Here is a 24,359-nt window from a genome sequence, read left to right as displayed (position 1 = left end):
GGGGGCTTGGCTTCTTTCCACATTAGCAATATCCTGCGCCGGGCTACTAGGGACGCAAAGGCCAAAACATCGGCCTCTCTCGCCTCCTGCACTCCCGGCTCTTGTGCAACCCCAAATATAGCCAACCCCCAGCCTGGTTCGACCCGGTCTCCTACTACTTTTGAAAGCGCCTTTGTCACCCCCACCCAAAACCCCTGTAGTGCCGGGCATGACCAAAACATATGGGTATGATTCGCTGGGCTTCTCGAGCACCTCGCACACCTATCCTCCACCCCAAAAAATTTACTGAGCCGTGTTCCAGTCATATGTGCCCTGTGTAATACCTTAAACTGAATCAGGCTTAGCCTGGCGCACGAGGACGACGAGTTTACCCTATTTAGGGCATCTGCCCACAGCCCCTCCTCGATCTCCTCCCCTAGCTCTTCTTCCCATTTCCCTTTTAGTTCGTCCACCATAGTCTCCCCTTCGTCCCTCATTTCCCTATATATATCCGACACCTTACCATCCCCCACCCATTTTTTTGAGATGACTCTGTCCTGCACCTCTTGTGTCGGGAGCTGCGGGAATTCCCTCACCTGTTGCCTCGCAAAAGCCCTCAATTGCATGTACCTGAATGCATTCCCTTGGGGCAACCCATATTTCTCGGTCAGCGCTCCCAGACTTGCGAACTTCCCGTCCACAAATAGATCTTTCAGTTGCGTTATTCCTGCTCTTTGCCACATTCCATATCCCCCATCCATTCCCCCCGGGGCAAACCTATGGTTGTTTCTTATCGGGGACCCCCCCCAATGCTCCGGTCTTTCCCCTATGTCGTCTCCACTGTCCCCAAATCTTCAGTGTAGCTACCACCACCGGGCTCGTGGTGTAGTTCCTCGGTGAGAACGGCAATGGGGCTGTCACCATAGCCTGCAGGCTGGTCCCCCTACAGGACGCCCTCTCTAATCTCTTCCACGCCGCTCCCTCCTCCTCTCCCATCCACTTACTCACCATTGAAATATTAGCGGCCCAATAATACTCACTTAGGCTCGGTAATGCCAGCCCCCCCCTATCCCTACTACGCTGTAAGAATCCCTTCCTCACTCTCGGAGTCTTCCCGGCCCAAACAAAACCCATGATGCTCTTTTCTATCCTTTTAAAAAAAGCCTTCGTGATCACCACCGGGAGGCACTGAAACACAAAGAGGAATCTCGGGAGGACCACCATCTTAACCGCCTGCACCCTCCCTGCCATTGACAGGGATACCATATCCCATCTCTTGAAATCTTCCTCCATCTGTTCCACCAACCGCGTTAAATTTAGCCTGTGCAATGTGCCCCAATTCTTAGCTATCTGGATCCCCAGGTAACGAAAGTCTCTTGTTACCTTCCTCAACGGTAGGTCTTCTATTTCTCTACTCTGCTCCCCTGGATGCACCACAAACAGCTCACTCTTCCCCATGTTCAATTTATACCCTGAAAAATCCCCAAACTCCCCAAGTATCCGCATTATTTCTGGCATCCCCTCCGCCGGATCCGCCACATATAGTAGCAGATCATCCGCATATAAAGATACCCGGTGTTCTTCTCCTCCCCTAAGTATTCCCCTCCATCTCTTGGAACCTCTCAGCGCTATCGCCAGGGGCTCAATCGCCAGTGCAAACAGTAATGGGGACAGAGGACATCCCTGCCTTGTCCCTCTATGGAGCCGAAAATATGCCGATCCCCGTCCATTCGTGACCACACTCGCCACTGGGGCCCTATACAACAGCTGCACCCATCTAACATACCCCTCTCCAAAACCAAATCTCCTCAACACCTCCCACAGATAATCCCATTCCACTCTATCAAATGCTTTCTCGGCATCCATCGCCACTACTATCTCCGTTTCACCCTCTGGTGGGGCCATCATCATTACCCCTAACAGCCTCCGTATATTCGTGTTCAGCTGTCTCCCCTTCACAAACCCAGTTTGGTCCTCGTGAACCACCCCCGGGACACATTCCTCTATTCTCATTGCCATTACCTTGGCCAGGACCTTGGCATCCACATTTAGGAGGGAAATTGGTCTGTAGGACCCGCATTGTAGCGGATCCTTTTCCTTCTTTAAGAGAAGCGATATCGTTGCTTCAGACATAGTCGGGGGCAGTTGTCCCCTTTCCTTTGCCTCGTTAAAGGTCCTCGTCAGTACCGGGGCGAGCAAGTCCAAATACTTTCTGTAAAATTCAACTGGGAATCCGTCCGGTCCCGGGGCCTTTCCCGTCTGCATGTTCCTAATTCCTTTCACCACTTCTTCTACCGTGATCTGTGCTCCCAGTCCCACCCTTTCCTGCTCTTCCACCTTGGGAATTTCCAACCGATCCAAAAAATCCATCATTCTCTCCCTCCCATCCGGGGGTTGAGCTTCATACAATTTTTTATAAAATGTCTTGAACACTTCATTCACTCTCTCCGCCCCCCGCTCCATCTCTCCTTCCTCATCCCTCACTCCCCCTATTTCCCTCGCTGCTCCCCTTTTCCTCAATTGGTGTGCCAGCAATCTGCTCGTCTTCTCCCCATATTCATACTGTACACCCTGCGCCTTCCTCCATTGTGCCTCTGCAGTGCCTGTAGTCAGCAAGTCAAATTCCACATGCAGCCTTTGCCTTTCCCTGTACAGTCCCTCCTCCGGTGCTTCCGCATATTGTCTGTCCACCCTCAAAAGTTCTTGCAGCAACCGCTCCCGTTCCTTACTCTCCTGCTTCCCTTTATGTGCCCTTATTGATATCAGCTCCCCCCTAACCACCGCCTTCAACGCCTCCCAGACCACTCCCACCTGAACCTCCCCATTGTCATTGAGTTCCAAGTACTTTTCAATACATCCCCTCACCCTTAGGCACACCCCCTCATCCGCCATTAGTCCCATGTCCATTCTCCAGGGAGGGCGCCCTCCTGTTTCCTCCCCTATCTCCAAGTCTACCCAGTGTGGGGCATGATCCGAAATGGCTATAGCCGTATATTCCGTTCCCCTCACCTTCGTGATCAATGCCCTACCCAACACAAAAAAGTCTATGCGCGAATAGACTTTATGGACATAGGAGAAAAACGAGAACTCCTTACTCCTAGGTCTACTGAATCTCCACGGGTCCACACCTCCCACCTGCTCCATAAAATCCCTCAGCACCTTGGCTGCTGCCGGCCTCCTACCAGTCCTGGACTTCGACCTATCCAGCCTTGGTTCCAACACCGTGTTAAAGTCTCCCCCCATTATCAGCTTTCCCGTCTCTAGGTCCGGGATGCGTCCTAGCATTCGCCTCATAAAGTTGGCATCATCCCAGTTCGGGGCATACACGTTTACCAAAACCACCATCTCTCCCTGTAATTTGCCACTCACCATCACGTATCTGCCCCCGTTATCCACCACTATAGTCTTTGCCTCGAACATTATCCGCTTCCCCACTAATATAGCCACCCCCCTGTTTTTCGCATCCAGCCCCGAATGGAACACCTGCCCCACCCATCCTTTACGCAGCCTAACCTGGTCTATCAGTTTCAGGTGCGTTTCCTGTAACATAACCACATCTGCTTTAAGTTTCTTAAGGTGTGCGAGTACTCGTGCCCTCTTTATCGGCCCGTTGAGCCCTCTCACGTTCCACGTGATCAGCCGAGTTGGGGGGCTTCCCACCCCCCCCCCCTTGCCGGTTAGCCATCATCTTTTTCCAGCTTCTCACCCAGTTCCCACGCAGCTGTATCTCCCCCAGGCGGTGCCCCCCCGCCCATCCTCTCCCGTACCCACTCCCCCCTTTCCCCAGCAGCAGCAACCCAGTAATTCCCCCCTCCCACCCCCCCCGCTAGCGTAATTACTCCCCCCATGTTGCTCCCAGAAGTCAGCAAACTCTGGCTGACCTCGGCTTCCCCCCGTGATCACGGCTCGCACCGTGCGACGCCCCCTCCTTCCTGCTTCTCTATTCCCGCCATAATTATCATAGCGCGGGAACCAAGCCCGCGCCTCTCCCTCGGCCCCGCCTCCCATGGCCAACGCCCCATCTCCTCTCCCTCCCCACCTCCCCCCATCACCACCTGTGGGAGAAAGAAAAGTTACCATACCGCAGGATTAGAACATAAAACCCCTCTTCGCCCCCCCCCATTCGCCCCACCACTTTGTCCAAACGTTCTTTTTCATAATCCACTCATTCCAGTTTTTCTTCTACAATAAAAGTCCACGCTTCATCCGCCGTCTCAAAGTAGTGGTGCCTCCCTTGATATGTGACCCACAGTCTTGCCGGTTGCAGCATTCCAAATTTTATCGTCCTTTTGTGAAGTACCGCCTTGGCCCGATTAAAGCTCGCCCTCCTTCTCGCCACCTCCGCACTCCAGTCTTGATAAACGCGGATCACCGCGTTCTCCCATTTACTGCACCGAGTTTTCTTCGCCCATCTAAGGACCATTTCTCTATCCTTAAAACGGAGGAATCTCACCACTATGGCTCTGGGAGTTTCTCCTGCTCTCGATCCTCGCACCATAACTCGGTACGCTCCCTCCACCTCCAACGGACCCGTCGGGGCCTCCGCTCCCATTAACGAATGCAGCATCGTGCTCACATATGCCCCGACGTCCGCCCCCTCCACACCTTCAGGAAGGCCAAGAATCCTCAGGTTGTTCCTCCTTGCATTGTTTTCCAGTGCCTCCAACCTCTCCACACATCGTTTCTGGTGTGCCTCCTGTATCTCCGACTTCACCACCAGGCCCTGTATATCGTTCTCATTCTCGGCTGCTTTTGCCTTCACGACCCGAAGCTCCTGCTCCTGGGTCTTTTGTTCCTCTTTCAGCCCTTCGATCGCCTGTAGTATCGGGGCCAACAACTCTTTCTTCATTTCCTTTTTTTTCTCCTCCACGCAGCATTTCAAGAACTCTTGTTGTTCAGGGCCCCATATGAAACTGCCACCTTCCGACGCCATCTTGGTTTTTGCTTGCCTTCCTTGCCGTTGTTCCAAAGGATCCGCTGCAATCTGGCAACTTTCCTCTCCTTTTTCCATCCGTGTCCAGGGGGAACACCCTCCTGGTTTACCGCACGGTGTTTTTAGCCGTTAAAATTGCCGTTGGGGCTCCTATCAAGAGCCCAAAAGTCCGTTTCACAGGGAGCTGCCGAAACGTGCGACTTAGCTGGTCATCGCCGCACCCGGAACCGTCAAAACATGTTATCTCTTTAGAGAACATGCAATATCCAGTAACTTCAGCGGAATTTTATTTAAGTGACATACAACAATACAAAGTTGTTTGCTGCAAGATGCAAGTAAAAGTTTATGCAGGGGATTCCTCAGGATTCCCACTGAAAGGATGGTGGTGGGCAACACAATGGGGGGCAATACAGCACCATAGAATAATTCCCAGGGCACAAGGGAAATCGTCAAATTTGCATATAGACAGTCTGCATCCGAGATAAAAAGGTTAGTTATACGTTCAGATGTACTGATGAAAACTGGATGGAATGACTGGACTATTTGAATTTATCCAATTTATAAGTTTGTATGCTTTCAGTAAGTTGCTGTAATTTTGTCCCTCCGTAGGATGTGATAACTCATTCTGTGAAACTGTTCCAATGATACTACTCGTCACTAGTACTTTGTACAAGTACTTCGGCAATGAATGGCAGCAGTTTACATTCATTGTGGGAAGCAACAGTACTCAGTTCCATTGCTTACCTACTGGTTCCTATTTATATTAATTTTCGACTATGCACTCAGACAGTGATTAGGATAAGCAATTTTGACTGATATTTTCCCTTCCTAATCCCAGGACAATAAAGCTAATAGCGTGCATCTGCTGCTGCTCCAGCTGAGAATAGTTACCTTAACTCAATCTAAAGATGGAATATTTATAATTAGTATAACTTAGTGTACACCCTATGGTGTGTTTAGTAACAGCCATCAGCGAAGCTTCAAACAATTTTCTTTTCATTCTGCTAATGATTTCAATAATTTCTCCAAATGTTTGTTTTTCTGAGGAACCACATTCATGTCAGTGGATGTATTATGGATTAATTAAACATTTCTTGAAAAGCATTTTGTCAGATGCTAAGAATATTGAAAACCTAAAATGTAGACCTCAAATGTAGACCTCAAATTATATGTAATTTCACAAATATCTAGTAAAAACTTTCAATACTTACCTCAGGAAAGATAACATGTAGATAGCTTAAATACCATTTGGTACAACCACAGCAATTTAATAACATACTCTAATTAATCAATAAAATGTGCACAGACCAGCAGAGTTTGGTCAACATTTTAGGCTATGTTTACAGCCAAAAATATTTCCACTGCTTTGAGAGAGAAAAATTCTCCTACGCAAGATTAGCACCAGCATTATAATCTTTTAATTTGTAACTGTGTACTATTTATTTTCTCTTTTGCCGTACTCTCAACAGCAAGTAAAGCTGAGGGGATAGAATTGGCAAGTATCCTCTTAGAGATAACAAAAATAAGATTCACCTATCCTGTCAGCTGCATCGCTTCCTGGTTCCAAACAATAAATAATTACCACTCCACGTTATTTTTAGACCCCTCCTCCCAGATGAGTATGGCATGTGGCTTTTCCAATCAAATTTTCTTTTAAACGTTTGCATTCAAAATTCTTTCCGATGATGTGGTAAAAACCATGGATTATGCAAATGTTTATTTTTATATTGTCTACATAAACTAACAATCAGATGAGTTCCATTATAAATCAAAAGCCAGTTAACCGTCAAAATTATTGGGTAATTTCACAGGTATATTAGTCGATAGGTAGAGATGGAAAAAAGCAGATACAATGAAAAAGGTGTAAGCATAGGGTTAGCACGCTGTTGATTTACTCTGACCAATGGCTCAAATCTAAAGTGCTATATAATTAGCTTCCAGGTTCCCAAGCTTTGTGGAGCAAATAGATTTTAACTGCTGCTGTGACAGGGCATTTAAATTGAGGGCAGTCACAACCTCACTGATCTTGCTGCTTTCTTGCCATGCCCTAATGTTAACTTGCTCATTTGAGGTGATTAGGACACCTGCAGGAATGCAGTGGTCATTCAACTCCCATGTCTGTTGGACTCATGTGCACAGTGATGTTCATCTCATCAGGCCAGACCTGTTGTGAGTCAGACGGTGGACCAAAAGACACCCAGGCAGATGTTTTATACTTCAAGAAGAAGTCTGGGCCTTGCATTAAAGGGTTTCCCTTGCCCTGGCATCCACACATCGATCGTCCCTATTCGACTGAGAGTGGGGGCTATTGCCATCCATTGATAAGGAAGTTGCAGATCAGGTTTCTGGCTGGGTTAGGGTACGATTGTGGGAAGCTGATAAAAGCAAGGAAAAGATACAGGGCTATGAAGAGATAGAATTCGTTTTGGATTGTTTTTCATAGAGCCAGAAGAAACATAATGGGCCGAACTGCCTCCTGCACAACAAACCATTGTGATTCTTCAAGAATGAGCCAACATACAACTGCCAAAATAATCTAAGAGGTTAGCAGAAGATCAAGAACCTGATTCAATTATTAAAATTATTGAAAACAAAATCATATCCTTAATTATTTTATCAGTTGCTACTCCAACAAGGAATTAAACAGTTCTTGACCTGGTCTTCCACAATGAAACAGAGAAAGATAGGTAACCTAAAAAACAAATGTGCATTTGTGAAACAGGGACCACAACATAACTTGGTCCAGAGCTTGGCTGGACAAAAAGAAATCAGTGAGATCAACTGAGAAGAAAATTTTGGATAGACAATAACAGACAAACAATGGAAACACTTAAACAAAATATAGTGAGCATAAATCAAGTACATTCCAAAACCCCAAAGGGAGAAATGTAACTTCCCTGTCAAAAATGCTGAGAAATTATAGCCCAATTAATCTTCATCTATAGTCTTACAACGCGGCATGAGGTGACACACAATGAAGCTAATCAATGAAGTGAGCATGGATTTTGAAAATGCTGGCTATACTCGACTAATCCTAGAATTCTTTGAAACAATAACGAGTGATAAATTGAAGGAATAAGCAGAAACAGTTTGGGAATTTTGTGACACCGAGCGGAAGGAGAAATCAGGAAAGTTGACCGAAAGCTCGATAACTAGATACGTTTTTAGGAAAATCCGGAAACAGGAGAGATGGATAGAGAAGCAGAAAGGTTTAGGCAGGAAACTCCAAAGCTTAGGATCAAGGCAGCTTAATCAGATACCACATCACTGATTTATAGCAATGTGGTACAATGAACTAAAGAGAATTTGGCCAGAAGTATGGATAGGTAGTTGAAGAGCAGAAAGCAAAGGAAAGTTTGTCGGCCTGGAAATTTGTTACATCTGTTGTTTTGCGGTGTGTTGATGCTGTTGTTACTTCTACATTCTACAATTGTGATGGGGGGAAATAAAGAATTGTATGGAGTGAATGTTCAAAAAAAAAAACGATACGTTTTGGAAGGAAAAACAAGGAAAACATTGCACCTTAAATGGCAAGATTTTAAATGTGTGAGGGGAGAATGGCCTTGGTGTGTGAACAAGACAAACTAAAGGTTGCACACGTGAAATGTAAATGTCGCGACAGTCCCAGAGGACCATAGGCTGCTCTCTCCCCTTTGAGAGCTGACTGGTGGTCATTTAACCCGAGGGTCACCACATCTCAGACGAGGGGCAAGATTGAGATGGCAGGACCTTTATCAATAACCTTAGCCAGTACAGGAATTGAACCGGTGCTGTTGGCATCGCTCCGCTCCATGAACTAGCCATCCAACTAACTGAACTAAGCGAGTAGATGAGTCTATAAAAAAGTGTGCGGAATCCATAGTATTGAGTCTGGAGCATACTGAGGCAGAAATCCCGTGTTGTGCACGGCTTTAAGTAGCCTATTTGAGGAAGGATATAAAAGCAGCATACACATTATCTGGGATGTTACCAGAAGTGAGAGGTATGAAGAAAATCTTCAGAAATTTAGGCTCTTTCGCACTGGAGCACAAAAGGCTGAGGTGTGACTTGATAAATCAAGACTTTTGGCAAATCATAGAATGATGTTGCATGACTGAGGCCACTGTGTCAGCTTTTTTGGAGAATTGTACTAGAATCTAACGAGCATTTGATTCATTTAATAAGAAACAGCATCCTAACCTTAAACTAGCTTTCTTGAAAGTAGTCGCTGACCTGTTGTCACCGGTGATGCAGGCAGCACAAGTGCCCGTTGGCTGTTCATTTTGTTCATAGTAATGGGCATCAACATGGGCTTCTTCAGCTTTCTTCTTCAAAATTTCACCAAATTTATCTTTTCCAATGCACCCAAAGAAAGTCACTACCTTATGAGGTTGCTGAATCATCCACTGCAATTAAAAAAAGGGAAAGTTGTCTAAATTGTATTTCAAAATTCAAAATAAAAGCCGAGTCAAGACAGTCTGTAAAAATGCCTTCATTCCCAAAGCCTACTGCTGTTTCGTTGTCCAGCTCAATTAGACTGCCACTCACTTTCTCCTCTCTTACCTTATTATCGTCAAAGTACCTTCTCTTCCCAGTCCTTCATCACTGCCTTTAGATTCTGCAAGATTCTATCTTTTGCCCGCCCCTCATCTACATGCTATCCTTTCATAATATCATTCAAAGACATGAGGTCAGCTTTCGCACGAATGCTGTGGACTCTCAGCTCTTTCGAAACCTGCTCTACTGCTGTTGTCAGACTACTTGCTTTAGACTCTGCCTTGGTGTCGCCCAATTTCCTTCAATTAAACATTGGGAAGAGAAAAGTCATAATTTCAAGACCCACCACAAATTCTACACCATTGCCACCCCTTCCAATTACGGCCATCTTAATTCAAACCAGGTTGCTTGGAACCTCTTTGTCCTAATCAGTGCTGGGGTGAGTTTCCAACCTTGTATATTTTCCATCAAAAAGGGCGCCTGGTTCCACCTCATGTCATCATTTGGTGTGTGTGTGTGTGTGTGTGTGTGTGTGTGTGTGTGTGTGGGAGGGAGGGGGAGGAGGAGTTGAGGTCGACTATCGGCCTGCCTCCTCACCCTATCCATAATTTTAAAAAATCACGGCACTTGGCCATGGTTCAGCAAATAATCGTCAAGAATTGGGAAGAGATCTCAAGAAGAAACAGCATCATTTTCTACATTCTCAGTTATGTGCTGCTGAAACCTTCATCAATACTTCGGTCACTTACTATCCTAACGCTCTCCTGGCCGGCTAGCCACTTCTCGCTCCTCCATAAACCTTACTTAATACAAAATTCTGCTGCCCATATCCAATGGCACCTGGTCCCTAAACACCTCGATTTTAATATACTCTTCTTTAAATCCTTTCATGGAATTTCACCTCGCCATCGCTATAACTTTCCTCAAACCTCCTCCCACTTCTTTTTCCAGACTTTAGCTATTGTGTATCGAACCCCCTCTTTACACCTTAATGTTGGCATTGTTTCTTCAGCTATCTAGGTACATGCTCTGGAATTCCTTTGCCTTTCACTTCTCCATCTTCCTTTACAATGCTCCTTAAATCCCAACTCTTCAACCATTCTTTCGGCCATCTTTCTCAAAATCTTTTTATTGGCTTTACATTCATTTTTCCTTATGCTTCTGTGAAGTTCCTTGTGATTTTTTTCGATGGTAAAGGTCACATTGTAAGCAGTAGTTGATAGCAGCAAAAAGTTATCAAAGGGCTGTCAAAGGCGTCAAGGGTTAACTACCTCTTTTGTAAGACCATTTTCGCATTTATCAATGCCAAAACTACACACGTACAATAAAAAGCCAATATATTTTCAAGTATCTTAATAACTTTACACTAATTCCTCCAAATTCCTGTTTTTCTTACCAGACTATTAAACCATAAAACAGCTCTACATAATTTTGTATCTTGAACTACAAAGAAGCCAACAGGTTATGTTTTCCATTGCCCACACTGGGAGTTCAGGATCTTTGTACTTGTTTTGGGTGAGAATAATTCATCATTAAAATCTTCCAGATCAGCTGTAATTGGATATGCAAGGAGAGTCAGTGGTTTGAATTAGTTTTGACAGCCTTCCAAAGGTTAATGTTGACCACTAAATACCTTTCAAAGCAAATGCTGAGGCAGAAAACCTATTGACAACTCTGTAATCTTAACTCATCCCAATGGTGCAAGCTCGCTTGCAACAAATGGCTGCACACTGACTCGGAGTCTACAGATTACCTGTCTTTAGTCTTTGCCAAGAAGGTATTCCCAGACCTGTAAATACAGTTCATGGCTCTGACAGATGCAGACAGCACAATTCTAAATCAGTTCTTCCCAGCACATTTTATCTTGCACCACATGAGTCACAAAATACTGTGTGCGTCTCTTTACGAACAATTGCCACCATTAATTTTAACTCGACTTGCAGACCAACATGGAACACTTTAGTTCGTGGTTGGATAGTTTGCAGTGAACGTTGGTATTGTGAGCACCCTTTCCCTTAATGAGTTTCCTGATCGTCCATACTCTTCCAAATGCTTCAATTATTTTTGTTTCCACATAAACATTCTCTTTATGTTCTAATGCCAAAAATACAAATGATCAAATAAAGCAATGAAAAAAAAGTCATAAAAATCTTTATTCCTTTGTAAACTCTTTTTAGTACTCCACCTGAAGGAAACTGTACTGAGGCTTCTGAACACTATATCATACAAAGCTTTTACACTTTAAGACTTCCCAGCCCTTGTACACACATTCCACACCAGCAGGACTAAACCCACTGCTGTGAAAATATTGTTGAAAAGGCAACATTCATTTGCAAGAAACTTGCCAAATATTTAGAGTTATGAAATCATTTGGCTCTACTTAAACAATTCATTCATGTGCTGATGCCTAGCAAAGAACAAAGGACAAAAAACAGTCTTTAAAAACTGTAGGGAAAAGGGGATTAGAAAAAAAGACTAAAAAGCTTCTATACCTTTAAGAACCCTTTTGTGCATGGGGCATTTTGCCCACTTGACAGATGGAAAATTGCATTTAGGTCCATTAACAACCATTATTATAGCAAAATGAAGCTTTTGTACTTTGAGATTTCCCAGCTGCTGCAGGCACATTCTAGTGGTAATAAAGTGAAAATTTGACAGGACAGAGGGTAGTCATAAAAGTGGGTTCTCAAATTGAATGCTACTTTTCTTGAAACCCTGACATTTGAGTGTTTTCTTGTTACCAAACAAGAGTCTGGGGCCCAGGAATTCAGTCATGTCGCAGAATGTTAACAGCCCACATGCAGATGGGGAGTCTAAGGAGCTCAACACAATGCTGGTGGTGCTGAGGTAAGAGCTTGCAGGGGCTAGTGCTTTGATTTCCAGTTCAGGAATTGGATTGGATTGTTGGGTTCTGGAGAAGGAATAGAAAGCATTAGAGTCTATGACTGGGGTTCGGTAGTGGATCGGACAGAAAGGTCACAGGCCTTTAGAGTATTACGAGGGAGGTGAATGGGCTATGAGGTTGAGCGCAGCAGCAATTATTATTATTTAAAAAAATATATATTTTTATTCTCCATTTTCACATTTTCTTCAGAATTTGCACCCCACCAACAAACAGTAAACGGCAACGAATACAATGTCAATCCCCTTATTAACACCACCCCTCAAACAACGGGCCACCTGACAATATAAGATCAAATAAAACAAACCCTCCCAAGGTGGAAAAAAAAGGAAAAAAGAAAAAGGAATCAGGAATCGTCTGTGGTCACCATTGACATATATAGTCCATCCCCCCAACCCCACCCCAATATTCAACGTCATCCAATCCCCGAATGAATACCGCGAATGACACCCATGAATTGTAGACACCTCCCCTCCACTTCCTCTTGTAGACTCCTCCCCTCCACTTCCTCTTGTAAACTCCTCCCCCAACCTCAGTTCCTTCCCCCAACTTTTCACCACGGCTAGACTCACCAAAACGGCTCCGATGGCTGCAGCCCTTCTCCCCACCTCACTCCCGTTCACTGGCCGGCTTAAACCAGCCAACGTGGAGGCCCCCGCCCGGGTCTCGTTCCCCCTTGCCTGGTCCCAGGAATGCAAAGAAATCCCCTTTAGCACACAACCCCTGCATACACACCCAAGCCCCAAAGAACCATCATTGCAAATGAAAGTCCCATCTCTTCCCTTGTCCAAATATATACAGTGCTGACTCATTTAGTACATACACCAACACGCAGTGAAAAAATAAAAGTTACATGAGGCTACATCGGTACACGACCATTTCTCAATTCTGCCACAGTCCTTCTGCCTTCGCAAACTCCTCCGCTCCTTCCGCCGTCCCAAAATAAAAGTCCTTGGATTTGTAGGTCGCCCTCAAATTAGCTGGATATACTATGCCGCACTGCACTTGCTGATGTACAGTGCCTTCTTCACCCGGCTGAAGACAGCCCGCCTCCTCGCCAGCTCCACCGTAAAGTCTTGGTATATGCGTATACCAGCTCCAGCCCTCTGCACCACCCGCTTATGCTTTGCCCAGCACAGGACCTTATCCTGCACGCTATACCTACGGAAACACACAGTTACTAGTCTTGGCGGCTCACGTGTCTTTGGTATAGGCCTCCACGACCGATGAGCCTGATCCAGTTCATATCGGGTAGGGTCGCCGCCTCCCCCAATAGCTTCGCCAACATCGTGGCAAAATACTCCGTCAGCCTCGGGCCTTCCCTTCGTGCAGTCCCACAATCCTCAGATTCTGTCGTCTGGGTCTGTTTTCCAGGTCTTCCATTTTGGCTTGCAGACCCTTATTGGTCTCTAGAACCCTCCGCAACTCCTTTCCCATCGAGGTGAGTTGATCACTGTGCTGTGATAATGCCTCTTCCACTTCCATCAGTGTCTCACCTTGCTCCCGCACCTCCGCCGCTGCGCTTGATACCGCCGTCCTCACCGGAGCAATCGCCTCCTCCACCAGCACTTTCAATACCGCCCCCACCTCCTTCTTCATCGCTTCCATGTGCTTTGTGAAATGTTTTTCAAGTTCCACAGGCATCACCTTGGTCATTTCTTCTGCTGTGAGCGATGCGGCCTCCCCGGTGCTCCAGGCTCCGCTTTCCTTACAGTTCCTGCGCTGACTTTTTCACTCACCAGCTGACTTTCATTAATCCCCTTTTTCATGGCCGTTTTTCTCCCAAACTTGGACATTTTCCCTCCCTGTGCCTTCTTACAGCCTTTACAGCCTCCGTTGCCCCCGGGACCGGGCGTTAAAACTCCGAAATTTCTATTCCCGAGCGGGAGCCCTCTGGTGTGCGGCTGCCTCCCGCCCGCCGTCACTGGCAGTCATTGCGCAACAGCAATTATGGTAAGCATTGGTGTTGTCCACCACAAGGAAAAACAAATTCACAGCAGGGGCCAGAAGCAGGCATTAGAACCCTTATTTGCTCCTTCAAATTGACTAATATTTGCTTCAGGTGTGGAAAGAAGAGCATCACATGTTTGCCCTTTACGAAGATGGTGCTCAGCACAACTTGTCACAGAAGTATGCTTGCGCATTGGACACCAGTTTGGTTCTCAAACAAGACATGCAGCGCCCAAACAACCCATCCCAAATTTGCGTCAAAAGGCTCAAATTTTTATTCGTGGAGGAAGAAAATATTGTGGTAATTTTCTTTTACATTATACATTGAAATAAGGCTTCAATTGAACGATTACAATTGATTACTTCAGGTAACAGGAGATTCAAGCATTTTTTTATAAATCAGCTTCCTTTCCCAATTCTGGTGCTCTCTGCCCTCATGAACTATCTTTTGACAATTTTCTCTGCTTCACTGCCTTTTCTGAAGTCCTTGTTTTTCAAGGAGTCTCTTGTTATATAAATGAACATACCAGGCAATTTCTATACCAGATTCCATGGCAAGTTTATTTGTTTTTGGTGGTGTTAGTTAAGGGGGAAATGTTGTCCAAGAAAAATTCTCGACTCTTCCTGAAAGAGTGAATTGTTTTAAATTTACCTGAAGTGCAAGAACAGGCAGGTTGACCCTGGGCTGGAAAGGGTTACTTCTGACAAAGAAGTAGTCATTCAGTACCGCACAGAAGTTTCCGCCTAAATTTCATGCCCAAGTCTGAAAGTAAAGTTTGAAGCCAGAACCTAATAATTGAACCAAGTTGACCCTGATTTTGCAAATCAGACCAGCAATATTTCTGCCAATTTCTTGACAGGGAAATGGATTAAAACGACCAAAGAAATGCAAAATAGTAATTAGGCGACCATGTTGTTGGAAAAAATTACATGTCTGTAACAGAATCCGTGTCCATCTGATTGTCCCATTTCTCAAGAGCATCAAGAACTCGAGGAGTAGCTCAATGTTTAAAAAAGGTGAATTGTCATTTCTTAACCATAAAAAGCTCAAATTTAACAAAAATGGGATTTTTAATTTACCCTTTCACGGGATGTGAACAGTGCTGATTGGGCCAGCATTTATTGCCCATCCCCTAATTGCCTTTGAGAATGTGGCAGTGAATCACCGCCTTGAACTGCTGCATTCCATTTGATGTAGGTACACCCATGGGGCTGTCAGGAATGGAGTTCCAGGATTTTGATCCAGCAGAATAGTAAAGGAAGGGTGATTATAGTTCTATGTCAGGATGGTGCGCCGTGTGTGGCTTGGAGGAGAACCTCCAGCTGGTGGTGTTCCCATGCATCAAATGCCCTTGTCGTTCTATGTGGTAGAGGTTGAGGTTTGGAAGGTGCTGTCAAAGGAGCCTTGGTGAGTTTCTGCAGTGCATCTTATAAATTACACACCGCGGCCACTGTGCATCAGTGGTGGAGGGAATGAATGTTTACGGTGGTGGATGGGATGCCAATCAAGTGATTGCTTTGTTCTAGATGGTGTCAAGCTTTGAATGCTGTTGGAGCTATATATATATATATATATATATATATATATCTATCAAAGGAAGTGGAGGGCATTCCATCACAATCCTGATTTGTGCCTTGTAGATGGTGGGCTGGTTTTGGGAGTCAGGAGAGCAACTCACTGTAGAATTTGAGCGTCTCACCTACTGTTGCAGCCACTGTATTTAGATGGCTGGTTGAGTTCAATTTCTGGTCTAGGATGCTGAAAGTGGGGGATTTAGCGCTGGTAAAGCCATTGAATATCAAGGAGCGATGGCTAGATTCTCTCTCGCTGGAGATAGTGCTTGAAACGTCTCAATCCATCACAGAACTTTGGAAAACCAAATACTAAAGGAGATTTTTGAAGGTAGCAACACATAGCATCCTGACTTGGAGCTGTATCGCTTTCTTTCATTGTTGCTGAATTAAAATCTTGAAGTTCCTTCCTAACAGCACTGTGGATATATCTGCACCACATGGACTGCAGCGGTTCAAGAGGGTGGCTCGCCACCACCATCTCAAGGGAACTTAGGGATGGACAACAAATATTGTCCTTTTCTCTAACATCCGTATATCATGAAAAAATAAGAAGAAGAGTGTAAGATGGATTTTGGTCTTTGCATTTCCCATAAAAATGAAGTTGAGTTTACAAATCCATCAACAAAATTAAAACAGATTATTGGCCATAGTTAAAGATCTTCAGTGATTTTTGTTAGCCAATGATGGAAATCAAAAACAAGTGTAGATTTCTAAAGAAGCTGAGGGAAAGGATAAGCTGTTTTCAAAATACAACATCTGGACGACATCTACCATCGCTGCAATTTCATGCATAGTTAGTAATGGTGCAGATATGTGCTCTTCTCCATAAGGGTTGCACATATGGCTGATAATCTGGAATTGGCTTCTTCGAGCAGCATTATGATCCACAACTGTTTCAATTTGTATGCTATCTTGAACAGGTCTGTTCTGATGGCTGTCTGCCATCTACGCCTCCTGTTTCATTAGAGCATCTATGGATTCATACCAGATCACGCTCTCAGCATAGGGAATGAGTCTGAAATTCAGTTACATCGCAGCCAATGGTGATTAATTTCCATTTTGTCCTCACCAAGTATTCTAGAATAAATTTTGAAATCTAGAAAGCCCCATTCTTAAGAAAATAATTTATTCATTTATAAAAAGCATATATATATATATATATATATATATATTAATGAAAATATTATTTAGGTATGCACTATGATTGTATAAAATTTGATTTTATATTTAATAAATGGTACAATGATGGATGGAATTAACCAGTAATACAATATTACTGGAATTACAACTTTACAAACTACAATTCGACAAATAGAATTCTTGATTCTCAAAATCAATGATTACATTGAATAAGCAGCACAGAACTACATCATTTAACCCAACTAGGTTGATTCTTTAAAATCTGCTTTGTTTTTTAAAAAAATATATATTTTATTCAAGATTTTTGGCCAAACATAACAGTACGTAGTGTTTCTTTTACACAACAATAAAGCAATATAAATAAGTGGCCAGTTTTAAACAAGTAAATAAATAATATATAAACAAAAACAAAACTGAATGGCAACTGCCTTGTCCAAAATAAATACTCTCCAAAAATACAATCCAACAATCCAATATACAATTACCTATAACAACTACCTATACATATTATACATATACAATAACATCTCTGAGAGTCCGTTTGACTCCTCCCCCCCTCCCCCCTGGGTTGCTGCTGTTGTCTACTTCTTTTCCATTCCCTCTATCTTTCTGTGAGGTAATCGACGAACGGTTGCCACCGCCTGGTGAACCCCTGAGCCGAACCCCTTAACACGAACCCCTTAACACGAACTTAATCCGTTCTAACTTTATAAACCCTGCCAAGTCGTTTATCTAGGTCTCCACACCCGGGGGTTTGGCTTCCTTCCACATTAACAATATCCTGCGCCGGGCTACAAGGGACGCAAAGGCCAAAACATCAGCCTCTCTCGCCTCCTGCACTCCCGGCTCTTCTGCAACCCCAAATATAGCCAACCCCCAGCTTGGTTTGACCCGGACCCCCACCACCTTCGAAAGCACCTTTGACACCCCCACCCAGAACCCCTGTAGTGCCGGGCATGACCAAAACATGTGGGTGTGATTCGCTGGGCCTCTCGAGCATCTGGCACACCTATCCTCTACCCCAAAAAATTTACTAAGCCGTGCTCCAGTTATATGCGCCCTGTGTAACACCTTAAATTGTATCAGGCTTAGCCTGGCACACGAGGACGATGAGTTTACCCTACGTAGGGCATCAGCCCACAGCCCCTCCTCAATCTCCTCCCCCAGTTCTTCTTCCCATTTCCCTTTCAGCGCATCTACCATGATCTCCCCCTCGTCCCTCATTTCCCTGTATATGTCCAACACCTTACCACCCCCACCCATGTCTCTGAGATCACTCTATCCTGCACCTCCTGCGTCGGGAACTGCGGGAATTCCCTCACCTGTTGCCTCGCAAAAGCCCTCAATTGCATGTACCGAAATGCATTCCCTTGGGGCAACCCATATTTTTCGGTCAGCGCTCCCAGACTCGCAAACGTCCCATCTACAAACAGATCTCTCAGTTGTACTACCCCAGTTCTTTGCCATGCTCCAAATCCCCCATCCATTCTCCCCGGAACGAACCTATGATTGTTTCTTATCGGGGATCGCACCGAAGCTCCCGTCCTTCCCCTATGCCGTCTCCACTGCCCCCAAATTTTCAATGTAGCCACCACCACCGGGCTTGTGGTGTATTTCTTTGGTGAGAACGGCAACGGTGCCGTCACCATTGCTTGTAGGCTAGTCCCCCTGCAGGACGCCCTCTCCAATCTCTTCCACGCCGCTCTCTCCCCTTCACCCATCCACTTACACACCATTGAAATATTGGCGGCCCAGTAGTACTCACTTAGGCTCGGTAGTGCCAGCCCCCCCCCACCCCTGTCCCTACTACGCTGCAAGAATCCCCTCCTCACTCTCGGGGGCTTCCCAGCCCACACAAAACTCATAATACTCTTCTCGATTCTTTTGAAAAAAGCCTTCGTGATCACCACCGGGAGGCATTGAAACACAAAAAGGAATCTCGGGAGGACAACCTTTTTAACCGCCTGCACCCTACCTGCCAATGACAGGGACACCATGCCCATCTCTTAAAGTCCTCCTCCATCTGTTCCACCAACCGCGTTAAATTAAGCCTGTGTAATGTACCCCAATTCTTGGCTATTAAAATCTGCTTTGTTACTTGTGCTCTTGCTGATGGTCAGGAATATAAATTTCTTCAATAGTTACCACTATTCTGAAAGAAAATCTTTGATGAAATTGTATTTTCACTCGTGTAGCGTATTGTTAGACATTGTGAAAGTAAATATACATTCATATTCAAACTTCCTTGAATTCAACAAACCTTCCATATAAGGCAGACTTCATTTTGCTGCTTTTTTAAGATCATAAGAAATAGAGGCAGTAGAAAACTAGCCCACTGAGCTTGCTCCATCATTCAATAGGATCTTGGTTAATCTTATAATGGAGATAGTGATGAGCATGGACTTGAAAGAGATTTCCACACATGAGAATTTTAAATGGAGTCAGTGGAGTTAATAGGTGAGCAGGACTTGAAAAATTATGTAATACAGATGTTATGATCCGGACAGTGGTAATTGCCGTGCAAATCAAATCCCAAAGAGAATCTTGGCAAACTTTTCACAACTCTTTTCTTTTTGTATTTTGACCATGTGTACTGAAATCAGAGCCATAAATTCCAGTAATTTTGGGGGATTTTAAATGTTAAAACATTTATTAACAAAAGAGGAGAAAAGCTAGACAACGTTGACACACAAGACTACATTTATACAGTAATAATCTTACGGAACATGTCGTCCAAACTCTTTCGGCTCACAAGTAAACACCCCTTTAGGCAACAATCCCTTACAGATATTTATCCAATAATATTACATTAATGCAAACCCACTATTGCTGGAAGGTATGTCACAAAACCTGTCACTCTCTCCTGTTCTGCTATGCAATTCAAGAACCTTTAAAACAAAGCCCTGCTTTCTGAAAAAAGACACTTTTCTGTGTTGGCGGGGAAGTTGCTTCACTTTGCCTTTCCAGTTTTTTCCCCAGCGCACAGCAGCACTCCAGGAGGGGTTACGCAGCCACTTCCAACATAGTTCCCACATCTCTTAATTTGTCTATTTCTTTTTCATCTTGACTCTACTATCCTTATCCTTCTCTGAAACTAACCTCTCCCAGAATACAAAAATATTTCATGTCCTCCTTATTGTCCCTACTTTTGGGTTAAATAAAATTCAATAACCTTACATGGAACAAACAGTGCAGGAGGCCATTCGGCCCATCGAGTCTGCACCAACCCACATTAAGCCCTCACTTCCACCCTATCCCCGTAACCCAATAACCCCTCCTAACTTTTTTGGCCACTAAGGGCAATTTATCATGGCCAATCCACCTAACCTGCACGTCTTTGGACTGTGAGAGGAGCACCTGGAGGAAACTCACGTAGATACGGGGAGAACGTGCAAACTCCACACAGACAGTGTGGAGCCCAGCGGGGAATTCCCCTAGCCCAGCGGGGAATCGAACTTGGGACCCTGGCACTGTGAAGCCACACTGCTATCCACTTGTGCTACTGTGCTGCCCCACAGTACCTTACTTAGTTATGACCTTTCCCAACTAAAATTTTAAATCCTCCTTTATCTCCCAATGCAAATTTCTATCCATAGTTTATTCGATTATAGGAAATTCAACTTGGCCATATTTACTTCCAAGTGCATGTCTTTCACACCTACACTCCTTTGATGTAATACACCTTACTGTCCAAGAGCATGAGGTGTGTTGAGCCTCCATGCCACAAAGGCATGGTAAGAGTTTCAGTAGCACAAATGGGCTGATGCAGGTGAAAATAGGCTATTTTTATAATGCAGAATATATCAGATGGGTTGTCCAGCTCAAGGACTAGCAGGGTGCTGATTTGCAAACAGTCTGGTTCAGCCAGATACAACAGCTGGGAGGTGGACTGAAACTGGTGAGGATTGACAATAAAAGCTTCAGTCTTCCCAATGTTTACATTTAAATGTCCAAATTTTAATCCACGTGTCATTTTTTCTACATTTCATAATTTATAGCTATTAACTAGCAGACTAAGTAAACCGTGAATTATGCTGGATCCTGATAATAAGTTGTGCAACTTTTTCATGAAAATATCATAGAAAGGTCATTTCAAATGTCAAGTGTTTCCACTTGTTCAGCTTACACTGTAATTTCCTTATTATCAAAATTAGTTGAGCTGAGAAAATGCTTAATATCCCACTGTGATTTATTTTATTTTTGAATTTGAGAGAAATAAAGATTTCATATAACACTGTGACCAACTAAATTATGCCAAAGTAGAAAAACAAGTTGAATATTTTTCGTACTGGTTTCAAACTTCTGACCGACTTGGAAGCTCTTTTGTTTACCACAGCTTTCGAATAAATAGATTTTAAAAATCGACTACTTTTGGCAAAAGATAGGTTTAGGTAAAAAGCTATGGGTTAAGAAGGATGCCAGCACGTAAATGACATTGTGAAGAAAACAGTAGTTGCCAGTTTCTGACAGCATGCCAAAAACATTTGTTACATTTAGCATTGTATAAGTGATCCAAGAGAAAAGGTGTGTCTGCCATGTTTCTGGTGAGATTTTAAACAGAGTTCTCGCCTACCTGTTCAGGTTGAAATTGAAAAAAATAATCATAGATACTACAATAGAACGGGAGGGTATTTCTCCTAGTGTTCTGAGTCAATCAACAACACTAAAAGTAGACAAATCCAATTGCTTTGGGACATCCTGGGGACATGAAAGTCTTGACTCAGGTCATTTTCTGGGTCATATTTTACAGAAGACTGTTGTTACCCCATAAATGAAAATGATCAGCAATAACTGCCAAAACGTAATGGACCACTAAACTGGCAGAAGTCTCAATTTGAAACAAATTAGATCCTGAGGGCTGGAGGATGTTTCCCCTGGTGGGGGCAGTCCAACAAAGAACAAAGAAATGTACAGCACAGGAACAGGCCCTTCGGCCCTCCAATCCCGTGCCGACCATGCTGCCCGACTAAACTACAATCTTCTACACTTCCTGGGTCCGTATCCCTCTATTCCCATCCTATTCATGTATTTGTCAAGATGCCCCTTAAATGTCACTATCGTCCCTGCTTCCACCACCTCCTCCGGTAGCGAGTTCCAGGCACCCACCAACCTCTGCGTAAAAAACTTGCCTCGTACATCTACTCTAAACCTTGCCCCTCTCACCTTAAACCTATGCCCCCTAGTAATTGACCACTCTACCCCGGGGAAAAGCCTCTGACTATCCACTCTGTCTATGCCCCTCATAATTTTGTAGACCTCTATCAGGTCGCCCCTCAACTCCCTTCGTTCCAGTGAGAACAAACTGAGTTTATTCAACCGCTCCTCATAGCTAATGCCCTCCATACCAGGCAACATTCTGGTAAATCTCTTCTGCACCCTCTCTAAAGCCTCCACATCCTTCTGGTAGTGTGGCGACTCAAAGTGTGGCCTAACTAAGGTTCTATACAGCTGCAACGTGACTTGCCAATTCTTATACTCAATGCCCTGGCCAATGAAGGCAAGCATGCCGTATGCCTTCTTGACTACCTTCTCCACCTGTGTTGCCCCTTTCAGTGACCTGTGCTCCTAGATCTCTTTGACTTTCAATACTCTTGAGGGTTCTACCATTCACTGTACATTCCCTACCTGCATTAGACCTTCCAAAATGCATGACCTCACATTTGTCCGGATTAAACTCCATCTGCCATCTCTCCGCCCAAGTCTCCAAACAATCTAAACCCTGCTGTATCCTCTGACAGTCCTCATCGCTATCCTCAATTCCACCAACCTTTGTGTCGTCTGCAAACTTACTAATCAGACCAGTTACATTTTCCTCCAAATCATTTATATATACTACAAACAGCAAAGGTCCCAGCACTGATCCCTGTGGAACACCACTGGTCACAGCCCTCCAATTAGAAAAGCATCCAGAACTTGAAGATGCAATTCAATTAGTAGTCTCCCATTTAAGACAGAGGAGGAGATTTTTTTCTCTCTCAGAGGGCTGTAGAATTCCTTCCTAAAGCAGCAGAGGAGGTTGAGTCAGTGAAAATATTCACGGCCGAGTTGGTTAAGATTTTTGATCAACAAGGGAGTTAGACAGCAAGTGGAGCTCAGGCCACAACCAAATCAGCCATGATCTTAGCAAATGAAGGGCAGGTTCAAAGGGCTGAATCGCCTACTCTTGCTGCTAATTCTGGTGTATTCCCAAAATGGTTTACTTTTCCTATCTTGCCGTATAATTTTGCTGTAGCATACTTTTACATATTTTGTGAATTTTGGCATGAATTTGAGAGAATTCTAAGTGAATATATTTTAAAAATATAAGTTATGTAATGGACTCAATGATGGAGGAGCCCAGCACATCTGTGCAAAAGACATGGCTGAGGCATTCGCAGCAATCTTCAGCCTGAAGCGCCGAGTGGATGATCCATCTTGGTCTCCTCCGGAGGACCCAGCATCACAGATGTCAGTCTTCAGCCAATACGATTCACTCCACATGATATCAAGAAACGGCTGAAGGCATTGGATACTGCAAAGGCTCTGGGCCCTGACAATATTACGATAACAGTACTGAAGACTTGTGCACCAGAACTTTCCGCACCCCTAGCCAAGCTGTTCCAATGCAGCTACAACACTAGCATCTAGCCGGCAATGTGGAAAATTGCTCAAGTGTGTCGTGTAAACAAGAAATGTAACCCAGTCAATTACCGCCCTATCAGTCTACTCTCCATAATCACCAAAGTGATGGAAGGAGTCATCAACAGTGCTGACAAGCAGCACTTACTAAGCAATAGCCTTCTCACACTAAGTTTGGGTCCCATCAGGGTCACTCAGCTCCTAACCTCATTACAGCCTTGGTTCAAACATGGACAAAAGAACTAAATGCTTGAGGTGAGGGGAAAGTGACTGCCCTTGACATCAAGACAGCACAGTATGGCATCAAGGAGCCCCGCTAAACTGGAGTCAACAGGAATCAGTGGGAAAATCTCCGCTGGTTGTAGTCATATCTGGCACACAGGAAGGTGATTGTGGTGGTTGGAGGTCAATCATCTCAGCTCCAAGAATTCACTGCAGGAGTTCCTCAGGGTACTGTCCTCGGCCCAACCATCTTCAGCTGCTTCATCAATTATCTCCCTTCATAAAATCAGAAGTGGGGATGTTTGCGGATGACTGCACAATGTTCAACACCGTTTGCAACTCCGCAGATAACAGAAGCAGCCCATGTCCAAATGCAGCAAGACCTGTACAATATTCAGGCTTGGGCTGACAAGTGGCAATTTACATTCACGCCACACAAGTGCCAGGCAATGACCACCTCCTACAAGAGAGGATCTAACAATCGCCCCATGACATTCAATGACATTTCCATCACTGAATCCCCCACAATAAACATCCTGGGGGGTTACCATTGATCAGAAACTG

At 44.5% G+C, this 24,359-nt stretch overlaps 1 protein-coding gene across 9 annotated transcripts in view; it reads right to left on the bottom strand.

The window, feature by feature from the left end:
• Window positions 1-24,359, bottom strand: part of LOC140403578 (adenosine kinase-like) — a 314,037-nt gene that overhangs the window by 124,519 nt on the left and 165,159 nt on the right. For 5 of the 9 annotated variants that reach the window (XM_072491639.1, XM_072491640.1, XM_072491645.1 and 2 more), the window contains exon 5: window positions 9,092-9,297. In XM_072491639.1, the coding sequence (XP_072347740.1) occupies window positions 9,092-9,297 (206 nt within the window). The remainder of the gene's footprint in view (window positions 1-9,091; window positions 9,298-24,359) is intronic. The other 4 variants (XM_072491641.1, XM_072491643.1, XM_072491647.1 and 1 more) reach the window with 1 other exon arrangement.

The sequence above is a fragment of the Scyliorhinus torazame genome, chromosome 28, assembly GCF_047496885.1.
Source record: "Scyliorhinus torazame isolate Kashiwa2021f chromosome 28, sScyTor2.1, whole genome shotgun sequence".
Lineage (NCBI taxonomy): Eukaryota > Metazoa > Chordata > Chondrichthyes > Carcharhiniformes > Scyliorhinidae > Scyliorhinus > Scyliorhinus torazame.
This window is presented reverse-complemented; position numbering and strand designations above follow the sequence as displayed.